We start from the raw sequence: 22,461 nt of genomic DNA, 5'->3' as shown, positions 1-22,461 counted from the left end.
TACCATATGCAATCCTGGAATACCAAATGAAAGGACACCACACGGGTTATATATTCAAAATATATATGTATTTATTTCTAAATAAATCCCCTTAACTCTTTATGAGCACAAGCATATAACAAATTACTTAATATAACATACAATAAGTTGCACAATATGGATAAGCCCTGGTGGCCCGCTAAACCATATACTAAAATATTGGTATAAGAACCACGTCACGAACAATGGGAAGGCCTAGGGCCTTGGGAATCTCTGGGGCTACACTGGACTAACAGCAGTTAGGACGTAGGAGGCCCACAGGATGCGGGTGCAGTGTCTAAATGCACACGCATGCACCTATAGAAGTCAATGGGTGCGTAAAGTTAGAAAGTTGCAGATATAGGAGTCTTCCGACTGGACTAGAACTTAACCACTTAAAACTAGGACACTAGCGATGTAAACCTCTACAGGAGCACCGCAGTACTCGCGTTACCTCACCCACAGGAAGCGGGTGCATAGGTGTCAAAGTGTGTCGGGTTTCGTCGTGGAGTTCTATGGAGCCTTGGAGAAAAGATGCTGCATGCGACCAGGAGAGAAGAGTCCGGTTGGATCCAAGGGTGGATCGAAGATGTAGAGTACCTGAAAGCAGAGGGGACAGAGTCTGGGTCACTAGCCAGTGACCAGGAAGGAACCAGGCGATGTCTGGAAGCAATGGGGGTGTAGGACTCGCACAGTCCAAGATGTCGGGAAGCAATCAGGTGATGTCGAGAAGCTTGTCTCTGCAGCCACGTGGACCAGGAGGTGTCGACGACGACCAGGAGCTGGATACGGACTGTCCCACGAAGGCTCTCGCTGTCGGCGGTGTCGGTTCGCGAATCGGAGTCAACAGGCCTTGGCAAATGCAACCTACGCAGGAATCGAAGAAGGCTTCTTACTCAGACCAGCAAGGTGTGAGGGGCCGCTCCTTTTCAGCGGAGCGAGGACCAGTCTGGAGCAACCAGACCAGCAGTCTAATTCAAAGGTTTCGTCGTCACAGAGGCCACTAGCCAACGGGCAAGTGACCCGACAGACGCGTCGAGCAGTAAAATGCAAAATGGCCCCACGCAGCACTCGGTGAGTGTGGAGAGGTGATCTTCGGTGCAAAGGATGCTCGGGCTGGGGCTTCAGTCCCCAATGCACAGCTTCGAGGGTGCCTCGGATGCTGCACGAAAGCACTTCGCTGGCTCACCTTACACGACATGTTTTGATAAAGCCAAACCAAAGATAGCATTTAACCGCGAGGTTCATAATGCACTTAAGAGTATATGGTATGGCATCCCAGAACAGCTATAAGGAAATGGTTTAGAAAGCTGCTGACCGGCTCAGCTCATGCTAGAGCACCATCTCACATAAAACCAAGCTGTCTGCCTTCAGGATTGTTAAGGCCTGCCATAGGAGTGACTTATAGGTGCATATGTGTCCAGATTATAAGTTTAGGCATAGGTATACTATATCTAAGCAAGGGGTGATTACACGACCTTGCCCCAGCTGAGTGATCAGCCAGTTGTGTCAGTTTGGATGGCCAGCCAGGGGTGGCAAAAGATATGCTGCAGCCCCTGGTAGGACTTGGATGCACCTATGCCCTGGGTACCTATAGTACACTGTACAGGGGCTCATAAGGTGACCCAATCCCAATTGGTGATGTACCTAAAGTACATGGTTGTGAATTTAGAGAGAGAACAGCAGGGCTGTGGGTCTGATTAGCAGGCCCACAGCCACATTAAGTCGAAAACCAGTGAAGCAAAAAGCAAAAAACTGGGGTGACCATAGGATAGCAGACCCTACTCTCCTACAGGCATATGTTCCAGGTTTGGAATGCCTCTTTGATGTGTGCAGACCTTCTAACTTGCATGTTTTAAGGGGTTTCACCACCTCTTTATCTATTTTTCCCCATTCAGAGAAATTTTACTCCTGACAAGGGCAGAGGTAAAACTTCTTCCAAGGTTGGAGAAAAAGTATTTGGAGGGAAAGTTAACTTGTAAACGTTCAACAGATTTTCATATGAGCAGATCTTCACATGCATATTTATTCATGCTAAAATGCAGTGCATAAACATTTTCTATGAGTAAGATTTATTGGCCTGTTTATGTAAACTCTTGTGAATTTATGAAATGTTTTAAGTCTGCAAGAACATGTACCAGGGGTGGACTTCTGTGGCTTTCATTGGGACTTAGAACTGGGTCTCTAATTAGGTCCTTTTTGTTTTTATTGAAATTATCTGTCAGCTGATTTCACTGTGAATGACAGAATTTTGTTCTTTCACAAGGAGCATGTTGGCACACAAGTACATTTTAGTGCCAGGAACTACTGTAGCTATGTGTGCTTTTTGAGACCAAAATATATATATTTTTTGAAAACTTTATTTTCATACTATATCACAAATCATTCAGAACAATTTCACAGTTCATCTATACCCAGGTTCATCAATCCCTCCCCACCAAATATCCAATTGTAGCGTGCCCTGCATGCATCTTACATTAAATATGCACAACAATAACCCTACTTTTTTTTTTTAACCACAAAGGGTACAATAAGGGACTGGAGTTCCTGCAGTATCCATACTCTTGCTCAGATCCATAGTTGCAGCCTGCACGCACCCACCTCTGGACCCACTATGGCAACACCTTAGCCGACAGCTGCGGTTGCAGTACCATTTAGCAAGAGATACTCCTGAAGAGGTCCCCAAATATCTCATGGTTGAGAAGCTACTGGCAGCAATTCAGCATATGTGACACTTTGCTCCTGACAATCTCCCATCCATTCCTTAAATTTCGGGGCTCGCTCCTGCCCCATCGACATGCCACCCTCTGTTTAGCAGTAATAGACAGAGTGCTATAAGCTTCCTGTGCTGTGTAGGTATTTGTGACGTGTACCCCAACAATGTTAGCAGTGGGTCCCTCCAAAACAAATCCATTCATGGTACTCAATGTCGTTAGAACTTGCTGCCAATAGTCATGTATAGTCGGGCACTCCCATGCTAAATTAAGAAATCCTGCTGCTGGCTGCTTGCACCTTTGACACCTATCTGTATCAGCCAACTTAAACTGATACTTAGTTATAGGCGTATAATCTAATCTATTCAAATATTTATAATGGATGACTCGCAGCCTACAGCTAGCCGATATCTGTTCCGTTTGCATGCAACATTAGTGCCATTGATCATCCGTAACTTCCTACCTTAAATCTTCAGCCCACTGTATACGTGACCGACTAATCACTCCTGGTCTGTGCATACGGATACAGCTATATAATCTGGACACGATGTGCTTACCATCTGTGGACGGCAACATTTGATGTAATGGTAGGAGACGTTCAGGTTCCTTGGGAAAATCAGGAAGAATAGACCGCATCCGTTGCCTAAGCCGTATATAAAGGAATACATCTACGGGTGTAGTCTGCACTCCGCCTAGAAGTTGCTCCATTGAACGAAACCACCCATCCTGGAATAGGTCTCCCAAAGTGGCTATATTGGCCCTTTTACATAATCCCTGAAAACCTGTCTCTTGTAACAAGGTTCGATCTGGGGGATACGACAACGGGAGACTCGGTGCGTAAATAAAAGGCAATTCCAACAATGTCGCTATCCGATGCCATGCATTCACCGTGCCATTGACAGTATTAGGCATCGTCGCCCGCGTGGTGGCAGGGTCATGTAGCGCACCAGACAGCGGCACAGGATCCGCCAGCCAGTCCGCTACTGCGATTTGCGAAATCTACCGGGGGGGATGTATCCAATAGTATGCATAATGTGCCTGTGCACTGAGAAAGTATAATTCAAAATCCGGGATGTCAAAACCCCCCTGTTCGTATGGCCTAGTCAGCAGAGTCTCGCCTGCTTCCCCCCCATAATAACCGTAGCAACTCGGAACGTAATGTTTTGAAGAATCGTCCCAGAGCACAGGGGACATTTAGGAATAAATATAGGAGCTGGGGGAGCACAACCATCTTGATAAGGGAGGCCCTGCCAGCAAGTGACAGAGGCAAGGATATCCAGCGAGTGACATTATCAGTAAGATGCGCTATGGCCGTGCCATAGTTGGCCCGTATGGTTTCCTCCCTATCTCTAGTTACCCGCATGCCAAGGTACTTCAACTCTGTATCGCACCATTCTAACGGGAAGTCAAGCGGGAACTGCGTGACCGCCGGTGTAAGAGGAAAAACTTGGGATTTTCCCCAGGTAATACATATCCCAGAGAGGCGACCAAACTTGATAAAGTCCCTGTAAAACAGGGTTAATATTCTATTGCGGGTCCCTTATATATAGGGTAATATCCGCATACAGCGACACTAAAATTGGACGAAGACCACACCGAAACGCGTTATCCTGGTGTATTTGGCGCAGCCGACACGCCAGGGGCTCAACCGCAATGGCAAAAAGAAGCGTGGATAACGGGCACTCCTGACGAGTGCCTCTGGAATTGATAAGGGATTGAGATAGATGACCATTAATCATGACTCTAGCTGTGGGACGTGATACAGTAGTGCAATCAAAGACAGATACCCCTCCGGGAACCCCATCCTCTGAAGCACCCCAAAAAGATAATCCCACTCCACTGAGTCAAACGCCTTAGTGGCGTCTAAAAATACTGCGGCGAGCGGGAAGTCAGGTGCCACATTCTGAATCAATGAAAATAAAGTCCGAAGGTTATGGGAGGTGGCCCTCCCAGGCACAAACCCCGCCTGGTCAGGTAGGACAAGTTTATCTAATAAGAGGGACAGCCTATTTGCAAGAACCTTTGCCAATATTTTCGTGTTGCAGTTCATCAAAGACATTGGCCTATAAGAATCGCAGGATTCAGGGGTCTTCCGGGCTTTAATAACGACATGACTATCGCCTCACGCATCGAAGATGGGAGTATACCCACCTCTAAATACTCCTCGTAGACCTCCTTCAAAACTGGCGCCATAATGTCGATGTACGCCTTATAGAATTCAGCTGGGAGGCCATCTGAACTCTCTGCTTTCCCGTTCTAAAGCTGCATTATAGCCTCCCTAATTTCATCAATTTCAAACGGAAGGCTTAGAAACTTCCTTTGGATATCTCCAAGCCATCCGAGTGCCACCTCCCCCATGAAGTCCCCCACATCTACAGTGCCCTGTCTCTGTGAAGCATAAAGCGCAGTGTAGTACGCGGTGAACGTCTCCAGTATATGTAGCGTGTCATGATATGGCGTCTCGCCTGGCACCCGTATGTCTAGTACATGTGTGCTGAAGCGAGAGCCCTTTGCCACCGCTGCCAGCGCCTTCCCTGGCCTCTCACCTTCCCCAAATTTGCGTGCCGTCCAGTACTTCCCCCGGAACTTCACCTCCCTGTGTGCAGTATCTTCATATTCAGTGAGTGTATCACGAAAATCCTTCTGCACCTGCCCCACTTCTCCCCGACTCATCCGCCTCTCCATGTCCTTCAAATCGTGCTCCAACTTTCGTATCGTGTTCTGTATGTCTCTTAGGACCCCAAAGCACTTAGACATACAGTACCCACGGATGGTGACGTTGAAGGCTTTCCATATAATTTCGACACTCTCTACAGAACCCTTATTTTGCACAAAAAAATCTTGGATTTCTTCGCTTAATTCTCTTCGGAACACTACATCTAACAAGGCCGTAGGTTGCAGTCGCCACCCCGGACGAGGCCTATCATACCCCTGTAGAGATAGTGAGCCCTTTACTCGACAATGATCCGAGCCAAGTGTGTGACATTACAAAGAGCCGGGCCAAGCCCCCTAGACAGTAGGCAGTAGTCAATGCGCGCCCAGGTTCCCGTATATGAGGTAAAATATGTGCCCTCCTGTTGTAGAGGACGCATGTGTCTCCAGCTGTGGATCAATTCCCCCCCCCCCCTACCATGATGCCCTGGAGTGCCTCTCGTGCCCTGGTGTAATGCTGCAGGCCCGCATTGGAGCGATCCAACTGTGGACAGAAAGCTACATTGAAATCGCCCACGCAAATGATGTGGGCCGACCCCATAAGTTGGTAAAGAAGTCTGGACTGTCAATGTTGGGGCCATAGCAATTAACTATTGTAACAGTATCTCTACCCAGCCGCCCCCAGAGTAGAACATATCGTCCCTGCAGGTCCTCCAGTGCTCCCATTTCCTCGAATCTGGTATGCCGATTACATAGTATGGCCACGCCCTGAGGAATATGAGGCGAACACTCGGCAGCCTGCCCATCTAGCAGCAACATTATTCGTGGCCCTCGGTGCTATGTGTTTCCTGCAAGAGCACCACGTGGACCTGCTGCCGATCCAGGTATGCCAGGACTTTCCTCTGCTTCCTGGGGTCCCCTAGGCCGACCATTCCCGAAATCACCCTGAGGGTGCTGCTATCCGCCTGTGCCTGCGTGTCCAACATGTCCCCACTGAATATCATCAAGCTGTTGTACATATACCAGTGCTCGTGAGCACAACAAGACATACTTAGCATTGAATACCTGTGCATGTGATTCACTGCGACAAACAAGCTCCCCCCCCCCCACTGTAGCATCCCAACCATGTCATTAATTAGTATCCCTCCCCCCTCCCATACAACCCACATCGTTTTGTCTAGGCCAACCGGGCCCAAACCTTCCTCTTGTGAACCCGAGTGAAGACTTGTGAAAACTGTTAACCAAAGTTACAACTATACGAGGGTTCTCCCGATAGGGGAATACGCCCAGGGGGTTTACGAAAAACTCTAGTTGGACCAAACACTACAGATCACCCAACGATGTTCTGCGTCCAACTCTAGGGTGACCGACCAGTTCTCATGCTTGCTCACCCTCCAAGTTATCTGCAAAATGGAAGGAAAAAAAAATGTCCTTTAACTGATCAGTGAACTGATGTATCATTTTATCCCAAGACCACAACGCTGCTCAGTAGTCCAATCCTAGCCTCAAAGCATAAGGCACTCTTCCATAGTAAACTAACGTCTTGTGCCATGAATCTCACTCCTGCTAGGTGACTGCGAGCTCTGGGAATCATCATGTTCCGGCAACACTCTTTTCTGCCGTTTAAGTTGTTTCAGGTAATCTTCCACCGTTTGCGGATTAGTAAAGAATTTCTGTGTCCCCTGAAGGGTGACGCGCAGGCGAGCGGATTATAGCAAAGCATAGTCAATTTGAGCTTGCCTGAGCTTCTGTTTAACTCCAGAAATTTGTGACGCTCCTCTTGCACCAGAAGTGTAAAGTCCGGGTACATAGTGAAGGAGATGCCATCATGGGACAGTTGCTTTTTCTCTTCTGCGATTCGTAATGCAGTGTCTCTATCCCTATAATTTAAGAGACAGGCAATAATGGGTCTAGGGGCACTACCAGGGGGAGGTCTTGGACCCAGCGACGGGTGCGCCTTTTCAACAACGAATTGAGAAGAAAGGAGCTCAGTTCCCACCACGGCCTTGAGCCGATTTTCAATGTACACCTCCATCCTTGCAGTGTTCTTGCTTTCCGGTATGCTTAGCACCCGTATATTATTTCTCCGACTTCTGGCCTCAATGTCCTCATTATTCGCCGCTGTGATCCTCCGCTATTTGTCCATTTGTATTGTCGCCTTTTTCAGCTGCGTGGTGGTAATCTCGACATCAGAGACACGCTGTTCTGTCTCCTTGATACGTCTTTTGTGGCCTTCTATCTTCCTCACAATAGCGTCCATTCGCGTTGACACGTGTCTATTTTGTCAGACATGGTCGCAAATCCTTGCCGGACCTCCGCAAGCAGCGACTTGAGATCATCGCTCGGCAGTGGTTGACAGTCCTGCTCCGAGGCCTCTGCTGATGCATCCCCATCCGTGTGTGGCTGCTTAGCTGTTTTTTTAGCATCAAAATTAAGCCTCGGTTGGCGGGCATCCAATCTCCCCATCGCGACCCTGGGATTAGACCCGACCAGCCGTACCAATAAACCTCAGAAGTGCCCTTCACTGTACTGGTCATGTGCGTGAGTCATCTTCTCGGTCACGCGCAGGCAGGGTCCAGATCCACCCTCCAATGGCGCAAATGTCTGTTACCTGGACCCACTCGGGCACTTTCTGCGCTCCCTCTGAGATTGACCCAGCACAGCCGTTGAAAAACCAGGGAATGTCCCTCAGCAATGCCGTGCGCACCTCCCACCAGTTCTCAGGCGTGGTCCCAGGGCCAGAAGAGAGGTACCTCACTCCTTCTGTTATCTCTGATTGATCGCCGATAAAGTCCATATAGGAGTCAAAGCCAGACCACAGCACCCCAACCGAACAGATCCTTGCCCTCATTAGCCACCTGCACCGTCAACAAAGATCACCAGCGCCTTCCACAGCACTGACCTATCAAGAGCAAAGTCTAAGACCGCTGTACCCCAGTGAGTGCGCTTCCCCCTTGTCGTCCACCACAGCAGCACCTCCAAATGTTGCGCCTCCTCCCTTGTTGCACCCCCAGTCGTCCTGCTCTTCCAAAAGGGTCACTCGCCTCTCACAGCAGGCATGAGCCGTAGTCCATTAACATTAAGGCAGCGAGCCCTTCATATGCGCCTCAGCGTTACGCGCAGCAAATGGCGGCTCCCTTGCCACCAGTGCACCCCTGTGATCCACTCCACCTCACTGGAATCTGTAGCATGAAGCAGAGCCCACCGTCCCGGGCAACAGTTCAGCCCACCTCACATGCCATCCAACAGGGCAGTAGCCGGCGTCTCCTCCTGCACTGCCGGGCCCGATCAACACTAGAGCCTGCGAGGTCCGTCTCTGAAATGGCCGCCCACCACAGTGCCAAGTCTCTCCTTACCGGACCTGAATGCTGCGGACCAGTTCCCAGCCACCAAGGTACCGGATACCTCTCTCCACCGCCCCTGTGTCCACAGCGCTACCACTGCGCTGCATGGACCGCCGACGTACCCGATGACCGCAACGCCGCGGTCTCACACGAGAGTCCACCACTGCGTCCCAGCCACCGCGTGTGAAGCCGGGGCTTCAATAAGCCAACACCTCCGACCGGCAGCTCCAGGAGCGGTGGGAGCGGTGCTCGGCTCTCTCTAAACCTCCCCCCCCCCCCACTCGCCCGTCAGCTCAGCCGTTCTTCGCGTTGTCAGCAGCACCGCCCGGGCACAACAGTTAAGTGATATTTTTCCCCACTCCTTATTTCCGAAAATACGGGCGAGAAGCAGGATAATTGCCGAATTGTCTGGTCGGTCTGCGGGAGCCTTACACCACGGCGGCCATTCCGCTCGTGCGCCCCATAGCGCACCCGAGACCAAAATATATTTTAGCTTTTTGCCAATGTTTTATAACTATTAAGGCCCGGTAGATCTCGCAACAATAAAGTTTTACAAAAACCATGTCCTAACAGGACACACGTTGACAAAAACTAAAGGCTGAACACCAATGCCAGACCAGTGGACTCTGCCTGTGCTTTTTTATTTTCATGTTTGCCATGTTCTTGTTGAAACTCGTTATTAATTTTCCCTTATGAATATTTTACTAAATGATGCTTCAAAGAAATGGTACCTACAATTTCACAGTAGTAGCAAAACATACATTTTTCTAGTTGCTTTTTTTGTGAACATTTTATTTTGAAAGCAAAGAATCCTCATTCTTGCTTAAAAGCTTCTGCAGATATTTGCATCTAATCAGAGCGTATTCTGGGAGCATTCTACATAGCATCATACTGTTAAACTTTGCAAACGTGTGTACACATTTTTATACTGGAACCACTGTCAGTAGTGCTGTCCGAGCTTCCAACATTTCCTCAGAGCGCTCACCCTAATAAAAAAAAATAAACTTTGCCTTAATGAACCATAAATACAAGTTTGAACAGCATTAACATATGTACACAGATATTACCTTAAGTGCAGACAATTCCCTCTCCCTGATGTGGTACTGTAAACTGGCAGCCAAAGGGCTTGTGCTTCAGGGGGTTGGCCCTGCTTGTTTCAGGGACTAAATAAATATGAAACCTTTTTTTCTTTTTCTTTTCTGACCCTAAATGTCCCGGGCATCTTTGGATCGGCCTATAGGAATTTCACACACCTGATGTATGTACATTTTCATATTCAAAGAAAACACAAGGAGATGCTGGAGGGAGCACTGAAACATTTCAGACATTCACCCTCTGTCACAGATCTGGGTTGGATCCATCGTTCTTTAGCCCACTTCGCCACCTCAGTTCAGACCCAGCTATATGCAACTCAGTCTTGACCCTGTGCCTCATGGGAACAGTCCAGCCCTGGCTTCCCTGAACCGGAAACAAGCATCCTGCTGATGAGGGGTGTTACCCCAAACCCGGTCCCAGGTTGCTTGTTTCTGATTCAGGGAAAGCTTGGCAGTTCGGGTTGGACTGTGTAGTTATTGTTCGATGCCTCGCTTTTGTGTACACTGCTGTCTTAAGTAAAACTATGGATTTCCATAATATTTAGATGCAGCGTCCCTAACCCCCTCATTCTGTGAGTTTTATTGCTTTTGAAGAAGGTCGAATTCAAAATTTTATTTGATTCAGACCTCAACTGAGGTCAACAAATAGATCATATAAGATAATTGGATATAAACTATTAAGCTTACATTAAAACTCATATAAACATAATGGGTTAAGATTTTTTGGATAAATGTATGTGTTTTTTCTTATAACTAATCAAGATCCAAGATCCATACTTTTAGTACAAATCTAAGAAACACTTAAAAAACTTACAGGTTGTGGCAAACTAATTAGAAGAGGATTTGCACAGTGTAATTAGGTTTCGAGTTAAAATGACATTCTATTTAAAACTTATTGGATTTATAAAACGTTGTTGGGCCTCTGCCAAGCTCCGATTTGGGCAGACAAAAAGTGCGTGGTAAAGATCATGTTTCACAGGTCGCAAGTGCCTGAAGTGTTCAGGGGCTTCCATCCGGAGGAGTAAAGTTTTAAGGGAAGAATTCCTAGTCTTAAAAGAAAAATACATCGCCTTACTCTGTGTTCCAGTTGGTATTGTATATAATGTTCGAGGGTTTATAATACATTATAATGCATTATAAATCCCGCATTGGGGAAGCAGAAAATTCCTCTAAAGAGCTCTTCAAAATTTTCAAGGAGATCTCAGTAATAGCCAATGATAACACTTCCCAAAACGACTCAGTGGAAACATGTAATAAAATAGCCAACTACTTTTCTGGTAAGATACGAGACATCTATGCTACTTTCTCTGGAAACATGACATCTGGACATGATTTTGTAGAAAGGGAAGGAGCTAGCTCTGTGGAGGTATGCTTACAATGCTTCACGGTCCCCCCTCCAGAGATCCTTAATAGCATATGTAAAAGTATCAAATCAGGCTCCCCTCTGGACCCAGCTCCTCCTAGGGTACTAGGAGAGAGCCTGACTGTACTGGAGCCGTTTTTCAGGCATGTGCTCCAGGTCTCCTTTGCTTCTGCCAAACTTCCGGAAGTATGGAAGAAAGCAATTGTTCTTCCGATCAAAAAGAAGCCGAATGTGAGCCACGATACCCTTGAAAACCTAAGACCTATCTCCTTGTTACCCTACTTAGCGAAGGTGGCGGAGAAAGTGGCTAACACTCAATTAGTGTCCCATCTTGAAATGAACAATCTCCTTCACGCTTCTCAGTCTGGCTTTCGGCCTGGCTACTCTACGGAGACTGCCCTTCTGAGAGCCACTGAAACCTTACGACAAGGAGCAGACGCTGGACATACCATGGCACTTATGCTGGACCTCAGTGCTGCGTTTGACACTGTAGCACATTCCATCTTGCTACAGTGCCTAAACAAAGCCGGGGTCACTGAGTCGGCGCTGGGCTGGCTGAAAGCGTTTCTTACAAATCGTAGCTTTCAGGTACAGCGGGGATCCTTTTGCTCAGACAGCATAACCTTAGAACAGGGGGTGCCTCAGGGCTCTGACCTGAGCCCCACCTTGTTAAATCTTTACATGGCGCCCTTAGCAGATGTGGTGCAATCGTACGGTGTAGAATTAGTCTCTTACGCCGACGACACCCAACTGCTGATCTCTCTATCCCAAGCTCAACCATTGCAGCTGCCAACTTCAAGGCCTGCATGCAGGACCTAGCAGGTTGGATGAACCACCACTGCTTTTTTTTTTTTTTTTGGAGTTTTATATAGCGCGAACTAGAACCGAACCGAATCAGTTATCAGAGCGCCTTACATAGCACCAGTTACGTTACATGAGGACACACTTTCATTTTTTTTTTTTAGGCACGGGGAGATTAAGTGATTTGCCCAGAATCACAGGGGGTTTTTTGGCGTCGTTACCGAGACTCGAACCCAGATCCCCAGGTCCGAGGTCGAGCGCCTTAGCCGTTAGGCCAACCCCTTGAAGCTCAATGGCTCCAAGACGGAGGTACTGGTGATAGGAGGAAATGATTCATGTCGGACGGGGGACTGGTAGCCTAACTGTCTTGGACCACTGCCTACTCCCTGTAAAGAAGCTAAGAACCTGGGTATTTGGGTCGATCCCAAATTATCATATGATGGCCATATTCACAGGTTAGTGGGAAAATGCTTCGGGGTATTAAAAACTCTCAATCGCACCCTGGACCTACTTCCCTTAGAGGCTAGACGTACCATGATCCAAGCTTTGGTGACCTCCCGTATAGATTATGGCAATGTGTTATTCCTGGGAACCACTGAAAAAAACTTGAGGCGTCTGCAGGTACTTCAAAACGCTGCAGCCCGCTTGGTCCTGAGATTACCCAAAAGAGCAGCATCTAAACCCACGCTTGCTGCTCTACATTGGCTCCCTATAAAAAAAAAAAGGATTGTATTCAAAGCACTCTTAATGTGCCATAGGATTATATGGCACAAAGCTCCTCAGTATCTTAAGGACCTAGCTCGCACTTATGAGCCAAGTAGAGCACTTCGCTCTAAAGGGACAGGCCTACTCAAAATCCCCCGTGTTCAAAAAGCTAAACTGGGAGGCCGCTCTTTCAGAGTGCTAGCTGCCAACAAATGGAACTTACTCCCTGTGAACCTTAGGTTAGCAGAAACAGAAACTAATTTCAGAAAACTATTAAAAACTTATCTTTACACCTTATAGATTCTGTCTTGTTGCCTCGGCACTGTCTCTATCTCCACAGCGCGGGGACACGCCGAGATGGCGTCACCATGCGCTTTATAAACCCCTTTATTATTATTATTATTATTATTATTATTATTATTATTGTGTCTGCGACCTTTTAAAGTGCTTTAATTGAAAACCATTCTCTCTATCTAGTGTAAATCGTATTCTTGGCATTGTATGTTTTAAAAAGATCTTCAAATGGGCTTTGGACCGAATATTCAAAAGTGTGACTGTGCATTGAGATGCCTCAATAACTATTTTAAGATTCCTATTAAGTGTATAGTGCTGAGTCTTCTCCAAAGGTCTCTTAATTGTATATATGTATAAGGAGCCGGGAGTTGCATGTATAAAGTTATAGGCCTACCGAATAGTATTGGAAATAGCTCGAGCCTATGAACTTATGGAAAGCTCAAGACGTATGGTTTCTGCGGGGACTGATTGGTTAACTGTGAGAAAGTGCCATCTTTCTTGCATTGGTATGCCCCCACTTTTTGCTGAACTGCTGATGTGCCTTGACTGAGTGTGCCCTGGGCTCCTGCCAAGCAGGTACGTAGGGCCTTCCCTAAAACTGTATTGAACCTAAAACCCAATTGGCATCTCTGGCCACCTATCAGCGCCTAGTAAATGGTACCCAGTGCCTGGTGACCAGAGAAGACCCCTAAGGGCTGCATCACTTATTGTGCCACCCTTAGGGGCCCTTTACCCTGACACCCACACACTGCCTTTGTAGGCTGAGTGTCTAAGTACAGAACTAAACAGTCGACATGGCACACATCCCTGTGTGCCATGCCCACAGAACCCACTGCCCTTGCATACTTCAGTCACCCCTCTAGCTGGGTGCCCTATGCCAGTGGTGTTGGCACAGGTGCATGAGCCCTGTGCCCCTACAGGACCCAGAGCCATTCCTGGGCACTGTAAGTGCAGTGATGCCATTAAGAGTATATGGTGCTGGGAGGTTTTCATTACGAACTCCACAGCACCATAATGGCTACTCTGAAGACTGACAAGTTTGGTACCAAACTTCTCAGCACATTAAACCCGCACTGATGCCAGTGTGGGATTTAATGTAAAATGCACCAGAGGGCATCTTAGAGATGCCCCCTGAAAACCTAATCTACGTCTGGTCTGAGTGACTGCAGAGGCTGCCACACAGCAGACATGTTGCTGGGCCCCTTGGTGGAGAGCCCCCCCTCTCCTGGGCCTGCAACAATGCACATCCTGGGCGAGGTGCTAGGTCTCCTCCCCCAGGATGGGCAGGGGGAAGCTTCAAAGGCATGTGATCAGGAGAGAAGCCAGTGCTGCATCTTGTAGCCCAGTACTGAACCGCAAAAGTAATCCTAGTTGGGTTTACTAGTAACTTGAATTTTCTCCATAGGAATCCGTGTGCTTTTCTGTGAATTTCTTCTGTCTAACTTGAAATATTCTTTAAAAATCATACAAAATACTGAAGCGTATTGACTTGCCTGTTTTATGTTGAGACCCCAGTGCTGGACCTAGGAGCCCAGTACTGGATTACAAAATTAACGAGATCGTACTTTAACTGCAACCTGAATTTTCTCCCATTGGATAACATTGCCAGATTTTAATTGAAAAGTTTCGAAGTGTGAACATTTAAAATAGCTTTTTATTCCTTAAAAATCACTGCAATAACTAAAATGTTTTTACTTAACTGTTTTCAACTTCGATCCCAGGACTGAATCTAGGATCCAGTCCTGAAACTACCAGAGTAATCTACAAAGTAATCAGCTGTATTCATATAGAAAAACCCACTGAGCTCAATGCTAAATTGTGTTTAGAATTGTGTTGCCTACTGCAACCCCTGTACCTATTGTGTTTACAAAATGTACTGCCTTTCTGCCAATTACTCTTCTGAGACCTCTCATATTGAGAACAGTATATTTTGATACCTGTTGGTTCTAGAAATAAAACCACTATATCTTTGATATCAAAACAATCGGCCTGGAGTTCAGTTTTTGAGTGTGTGAAACCTATTGCTGACTGTGTACAACAAATGCTTTACACTGTCCTCTGGTACTGCCTTACTGCTCGACCAAGCTACCACTTTAGAGAGTAAGGTCACACCTGGCTTTAACCTCCGTTATACATCTGGGGTTTGTGGACTCTATACACACTGTACCTTATCTTGGTCCAGTATATATAGGGCCACTTTCTCACATTAACTTTTAGCATTTTCATAGAATAGTCCCTTCTTTTACCTCTACTGGTCGCCAGGATTTAATTTGTGTATATTTCAAGCCGTAAGACAAAATGGGTGGAATTTTCATACTAAAAACCTCCAGCAAAGATTTAAAGTGCCTGTTCCCAGTGGAGCAGTAGAATCTCTGTAGTGCCCCAATATGGGAATCTGCCTTCCGCCAGAGATTCTGAAAATGGGAACCATTTTGGAGGTTGTATGAAAATATCCGACCCAAATAAACCTATTCATTCACTGACTCCATCGGTTTACCTCCCAGGGACCAAGAAAACAATGGTAATTTCCTTCGACCTCTGAAAGATAACATTTTTGTTTTGGAGGTATTAGGAACCAGAAAGTTCTTTTGAATATCTATTTGATTCTTCCAAGTTCCTTTGTATACCGATAGAGGTGCGGTCAAGTATGACCATGTCGTCCGCATACATTAGGCTATGGATTTCACTTTGTGCTAGTTTAGGGGGGAAATTATTGATTTGGAAAAGGTACCCCGGGACGTCGCTTATATAGATAGAGAATAATAAAGATTAATAAAAAAAGATTAAAAGCTGCTTTCTGATAAGATTATTTGAGTGTACTGACGACAAATTGTCAGGTCTCTTTCCAAAGTGATGGGTCTTGCTTTTGGCCTTACTGATTGTATTTGAGTGGAGGGTCGCCACAACCGATTGTACAGTGGCTTCATATCTGGTTATGGGGTCTCCATCTGAAGTAGGTCGTTTGTGTGTTGTAATAGCTCAAAGCAGGACTGATCTGTGTAGGCTGCTTGATGATTTAATGCGTCTTGGGACTGGTTTGGCAGCATGAGTTTCGTTTCATGTGCATTGTTTTCAAGTAGACCAGATGCAGGAAGCTCACATGTATGCAAGTATAATGCATCAAATGTCTTCCTTAGATACCCTACTCTGTTCAGGACTCCTAATGTCTTTGACTGATGTGACTACCTAGTGTCGGGTGATTACTTTTATGCTTTTATGCTTGTTTCTCTTCATACATGTAGAATTAGATTGAGAGATGGAAAAAGTACTTTTTTTGTTACTACTTTTCTACATTGAAGAGGCCATCCAGTGAACACTGACACAAAGAAATCCAGGCGGACATCATTGAGTAGCATTTCGGAGTGCTTACTGTTGGTGATTAGTGATGTTGAACTGGTTTGTTTCTCTTGACTGGATGGCCCCTCTAATTCATCTGATGGCTGGGGGATATTATTTGAATGGGGAGGCGAACTGGTGACTACTGAAAAGTGAAGACATGAACATGGGCAGTCCTACTAATGCGTTCTGGCAAAGCACTTCAATCACTCTCTAGTGATCTCAGATGTATAAAACATGTGAGGCGATCTGAAGGATTGAGTAGGCAAATCACTATGGTGCGCAAATTGTACTTTGTACTGAAGGGTCCTACTAGGAATTCTAGCTGAGCATCTACGAAAAATATTACATGATTGACAGCGTTGGCTGGTTATTCTTGTGTGATGCTCCAGAGTCATGCAGCTTACTCCGTAGGCATAATTATTGGCTGCACTACAAGCTTAAATTTGTGTTGAACACTACAGCAAAGTGTATGTTTGGAAGGTCTGTTGAACTGTTGGTTGTGCCCCTTTAGTTGGTTGTGATTCTCAGCCAACATGACATTTAACCTCTTACTTTTTGTGTCGATTTGTTTTTCACTTATCTGTGCTTTTTTATGTGGCTAAGCATCATTGATGAATATTCAGTTTTATAAATCATTTTCAATTCAAGCAAGGTTTAGATTTTGACATGCTGCTCTCTGAATTGAATGTTTTAGTCGAGGCTCAGCGTTCCAGTTGTGTAGTGGATCTTGAACAGCACATCGATTGGCTGGCTTCAAAGTTCATGTCATAAAAAAAGAAAATACCTCACATTCTGTTCACTAATACCTTTTCCTTTAATAACCAGCTATTATCTTTTAAACAGAGCCAACGTAGACCGCGTGGACCAACAAGACCTAATTCTAGATTACAACGGAAACGGAGAAGATCCACTACATCAACGCCAATGGCAACACAAACTGAAACAATAGAACTTGAAGAAAATGGTATGTCTACTTGACCATGCCTTAATGATTAATTTACTTGATAAAGTAAATCTGCGTGTGCAGCCCCATCATATCTAGCAGAAAAACACCCCTTGACAATTTTTTCCTCTTTGGGTGGTTGTCAGTTCTTGAGAGACAGCCTGATGTCAATGGGCAAGGAAGGTAATAGTGTAAGTCTTAGAAACCAGTTTCACATTGTTTTAGCCTTTCTGAATATATAAACCACATGTCCTCGGGACTCGCGCAGATGTACTAAGGACTTTAGCTAACACCGTGCCGCTTCTTGCACTGTCACTTCCACAATGTTGCAGTTGAATTTCACTGGATATAATCTGTCACTGTGGTAGTTGTAATTAAATCTGTATCCACACCCCTTCAACCACCTTGCCATCACAGTCATAAGATAAACAATTCATGTACCAGATGTTCCTTTTTCAGCCTTAAACAGCTGTTTCTACATTCATAGTAAATCCACCATCAAAGTCAAGAAAGTTGTGAAAGAAGTCCACTGCTTTTCTTACAGAGTCTGTTCAAAGGCCGCTAGGAGAGTCAAGTCTAGCAGTTGTTCTAGGTTTCATCTTCAAATGTGGGTTCTCAGTAAACATTGCAAAATCCTCTAGTACTTTTTAAGTAGAATGTATTTAATCAGGAAATTCCACACACAAGTTGTAAAAAAGTCCTTTTCAACCAACTTGATTGCAGTTTCCTGAGGCCACTTGCATTTCATATTGTGGCAGTCCCTCTGCTACTTTATCTGTGAGAGCACCAGGATCACTATTTGAATAATCTATTCCAGCATGACCTGGTTCACCTGTATCATATGGAATGTCTCATTCACCCATCATGGCAAAGTTCTTTCTGACTACTGCAGTTGCAGTCACAACAAAAATCAGCCAAGTTAAGGAGTTGGGGAGGCATCTTAAAGCTTATACACTCAATCAATGCATTGTAGGACAGATCACATTCATCCTTGTAAATTTGCTTTAGAAGTTTTTTGTTGCTAAAACCTACCAGTCAGTGGTCTGGTCAATAAATGTTATGGTCTGAGTGACTAATACTATTGGTCTCTTTTACATTAGATGGCAAAGGGCACTTAATTTCACTTTCGCTTCCAGTTAGCTTTGTAGCTATCTGGACTATCACCCAAGAAGTGTTCCTATTTGCTGCCCTAACTTTGGATTCCCCCAGTCATAAAGCATCTTCACTTCTATTTCAAGTTAAAACGGAGGAATTCTTCGGCACCCTCTTGGCCTTGCGATTCTGAAACATTCAGACCATTCAGCAGTTCCGTAATCCACTTGAACTCGAGTGCAAACTGATTGTCTGTTGGATGGAACAGTGATGTGACTGCAGCCGTCTTAGGACTTTGGAATCCGTCCCAAGTCCTAAATTTATTTTTAATTTTTAAAACCCACACAAAAATGACATGGGGACAGGTTAAGGATTCCCTGACCCCCTAGACATTGAGGATCTCAACTGGGTCAAAAGCGTTTTTCTTTTCTTTCTTTCTTTTTACATTTAGCTGCTAATTTACAAAGGATCCGTGAATCTGCAATAAATGGGGGGAAAACGTGGTGCGGCGGCATATACATTATATTTAAGGGGAGGAGCCACAATGGCCCCCTCCCCAACCTCTAAGCGGCCCCGGGGACACTGTCCCCCAGCGCCGATGCCCACCTCCCAGAACCATACATGGGTTCCCTGGGGCTGGCTCAGATTCGGTGTCCCAGGGTTCCCAACCCCCAGGGCAGGGGAAAGTAATGTTCTCCTACCGGGTGGGAGTACAAAACTGAAAATACATTTGCATTGCTCATGGCCCCTGGGACTGAAATAACTTCTGCCACGAGAAATGCCTGCTCCTGTTCTGCCCTCAGGGAGGCTAGCAGAGTAGCCAGTCGGATTGCAGGGGCCGTTGTCCTCCCCTCGCATTCCACAACAATGGACCTTCGTCTAGGTGGGCACGGGACACCCAAATTCAAACTAATGAAAAACAAGCATTGGCTTAGCCAATAGGTCTCGCTTTTTGGGCCTTATAAGTATTTAGTTATGCAGCACAATATGCTTGGTGCAACAACATTAACTGTTGCATGGTTAAACACTTATAAGGCCCCAATGGTGACCCTTCCTGTACAAAAAATATCCTACCTACAAAGCAGGCCCCCTTGCAACATGGTGCAAGGGTGCCTGCGTTGGCTAAAGGCAGCCAAACATGTGCCCAACACTAGGAAATTACAGGAACGCGCTGTATAGTGGTAAATATGGCGCATTTCTGTCCTTTCCCTTTCACATAGCGCCAGCACAGCAACGTTGGTTGAAGAATTGCGCTGCGTGAAAGAATGATAAATCTAGTGCTTAATTTGAGCCTGCAGTTTCCGTGGCTTGGCGCCAGCACTTGCACTTAAGACAGCTGCCATTAATTCAATATACATAATTAATACCAGCTGCCCAAACTATTCTTCCAGCTTTTGGGGTTTTGAACAGTTTGATTTTTCACACTTGGCAGTGGCACTGGGCGGTGCAAGCTTGGTGGCCTCCTGACCAGGACCCAGCACTTTTGCTTTGTACAAATTAAGCACTGGATAATCTGTCCCTGGATCTGCCCAAGTTCAGTCTTGGCACGCTGCATGGAGGCTGGTCAATGGAGGAGGTCAGCGAGGGTGCATCAGACGTTTCATCTGCCATTGAATCACTTGTGGGCAACTCTAGGTAAGCAACAAGGGGTAAGACAGTTGTGCTGGTCACAGTATATGGGCAAGAGCCCTGCCCCTTGCGCAGTGCCCGCAAGGAAGGGCCCAGACTAGGAACCGCCAGTCTTGCTTTCCAGGTCCTTCGCACAGGGAGTCTCAGTAGGCCAAACCCTATGCCCAGAAACTGCTGGGCATGTCTGGGTTTATAGCTAGGATCATGGCCAGCAGGTTCTGAGAGTGTGAGAACTGGGCATGCGGCATGGCTGTAAGACATGCTCAGGGCCCAGAGCTCGCTTGGCCTGGCTGAAGGCTGTACCTAGAATGTTTTTTTTTTTTTTGGCATAGGATTGGATGCGGGGTGGGATCCTCGGTCTGGGAGTCCTTTGGCAGGGTCAAAGGCAGTGCCCTACTGGTCTTGAGGACAGGGTATACGGTGCAGGGTGTGGCCAGAGCCTGCTGGGCAAGGAGAAATGAGAGTGGGTGATTGACAGATTATTGTTGTTCACTAAAGAAAACATACCTCTAAGACTCGAGTATCAAATCACTTACAAACATGGCCGTAGCAGCCGAATAAACCAAGAGTCCGTTGAGACTAGGGATTTATTGCATCCATGGCAGTAGCTGCATGACCCGGGTAGAGTCTGAAACCTGTGTTAAGTTCTGTGCTAACAGCAACACTTTAAAAGCTCTTCACACAATGAAGCACAAGGTGTGTTAGCAGAACTATCTACACAGCAGCCCCAGGACCCGAGGCAGATGTACACACAGTGGAGTCTGCCGAGCAAGTGACAGGAGCCTCATCTGTCACTGACAGTGTGACATTGCAGGAACAGGAGCAGCTGGAAAGAGGGCAGGGACAGAAGCAGGGCAGGAACAGCTGGAAGCAGGGCAGGGACAGGAGCAGGGCAAGGACAGCGCAGGAACAGAAGCAGCTGGAAGCAGGGCAGGAACAGAAGCAGGGCATGGACATCGCAGGAACAGAAGCAGCTTGGGGCAGGGCAGGGCGAGAAGCAGGAACAGAAGCAGTTGGTAGCAGTGCTAGACATTGTTGAGATCAAGGCGTAAAGCCCAACACATATTGGTCAACAACTTCTGTTCCCATGGAGATAGGTGTTGGTGTCCATCGAGGTCTTGGGTATATTTCGCGGCCATGTGTGATATCATGTTTCACACCACTACTAGCGTGATGCTGAGCCCAACCCTAGACATACGGCAGAAACCGATTCCGTAGGCGCTACCGAGCCAAATACGGTACCTGAACAACTGCAGGTGCTGGTACTGGACAATCCGGTAATATTGGCCTATTTCCTCCTGCTCTGTGGACTCTTGAAAGCCTGGGAGCAACGCTCGAACTTCAGCTGAGCACAAGTGTGCGAAGCAGCACTGTCCATAAATTTGGTCTGAAGAAGAAGAACTTCACAAAAACCAGCATTGGCCGTTCGGCAGTGAAAGTGGCGCGGCCAGGAAAGTGAAAGTGATTGCGCGCTCTGTGGTGGGAGTGGGGGAGGGGGAGGGGCGAGCAAGACAGAGGCAGAGCGGGGCGCGCGCAGAAGAGCGAGAGGATGAGAGATGGCGCCTCTGCTCGTGCCTGTGCGCGTAACTGCACGCAGAATGCCACACAAAAAGCTGTGGTAGGACTTTTAAAAGCCCACTAACTAAATGTCTCGGCAGGACAGCGCATGCACTCGCTCAGGCGAGACCTAAAAAGTGCCGACTCCTGCAGGAGCAGGGAACCAGGGTGTCCGTGGAGGGCCTTTGGTTCCCCCGGTAGCCCCAAAGAACAAGCATTTACAATGCAATGGTTTTGCCTTTGTTAAAGTTAGAGCTATTGGCATTGCTCTTGACACTCTGAAGCTCCACTCTGAAGCTCCACTCTGCACTCTGAAGCTCCACTCTGCACTCTGAAGCTCCACTCTGCACTCTGAAGCTCCACTCTGCACTCTGAAGCTCCACTCTGAAGCTCCACTCTGAAGCTCCACTCTGCACTCTGAAGCTGCACTCTGAAGCTGCACTCTGAAGCTGCACTCTGAAGCTGCACTCTGAAGCTGCACTCTGAAGCTCCACTCTGAAGCTCCACTCTGAAGCTCCACTCTGAAGCTCCACTCTGAAGCTCCACTCTGAAGCTCCACTCTGAAGCTCCACTCTGAAGCTCCACTCTGAAGCTCCACTCTGAAGCTCCACTCTGAAGCTCCACTCTGAAGCTCCACTCTGAAGCTCCACTCTGAAGCTCCACTCTCCACTCTGAAGCTCCACTCTCCACTCTGAAGCTCCACTCTGCACTCTGAAGCTCCACTCTGCACTCTGAAGCTCCACTCTGCACTCTGAAGCTCCACTCTGCACTCTGAAGCTCCACTCTGCACTCTGAAGCTCCACTCTGCACTCTGAAGCTCCACTCTGCACTCTGAAGCTCCACTCTGAAGCTCCACTCTGAAGCTCCACTCTGAAGCTCCACTCTGAAGCTCCACTCTGAAGCTCCACTCTGAAGC

The 22,461-nt window shown here is 46.8% G+C and overlaps 1 protein-coding gene across 10 annotated transcripts in view; it reads left to right on the top strand.

Annotated features, from left to right (window-relative positions):
- Nucleotides 1-22,461, top strand: part of RNF4 (ring finger protein 4) — a 405,745-nt gene that overhangs the window by 123,062 nt on the left and 260,222 nt on the right. For all 10 annotated transcript variants that reach the window (XM_078678584.1, XM_078678589.1, XM_078678580.1 and 7 more), the window contains one exon: nt 17,168-17,288. In XM_078678584.1, the coding sequence (XP_078534710.1) occupies nt 17,168-17,288 (121 nt within the window). The remainder of the gene's footprint in view (nt 1-17,167; nt 17,289-22,461) is intronic.

This window comes from Lissotriton helveticus, chromosome 2_2 (genome assembly GCF_964261635.1).
Source record: "Lissotriton helveticus chromosome 2_2, aLisHel1.1, whole genome shotgun sequence".
NCBI classification, from domain to species: Eukaryota; Metazoa; Chordata; class Amphibia; order Caudata; family Salamandridae; genus Lissotriton; species Lissotriton helveticus.
This window is presented reverse-complemented; position numbering and strand designations above follow the sequence as displayed.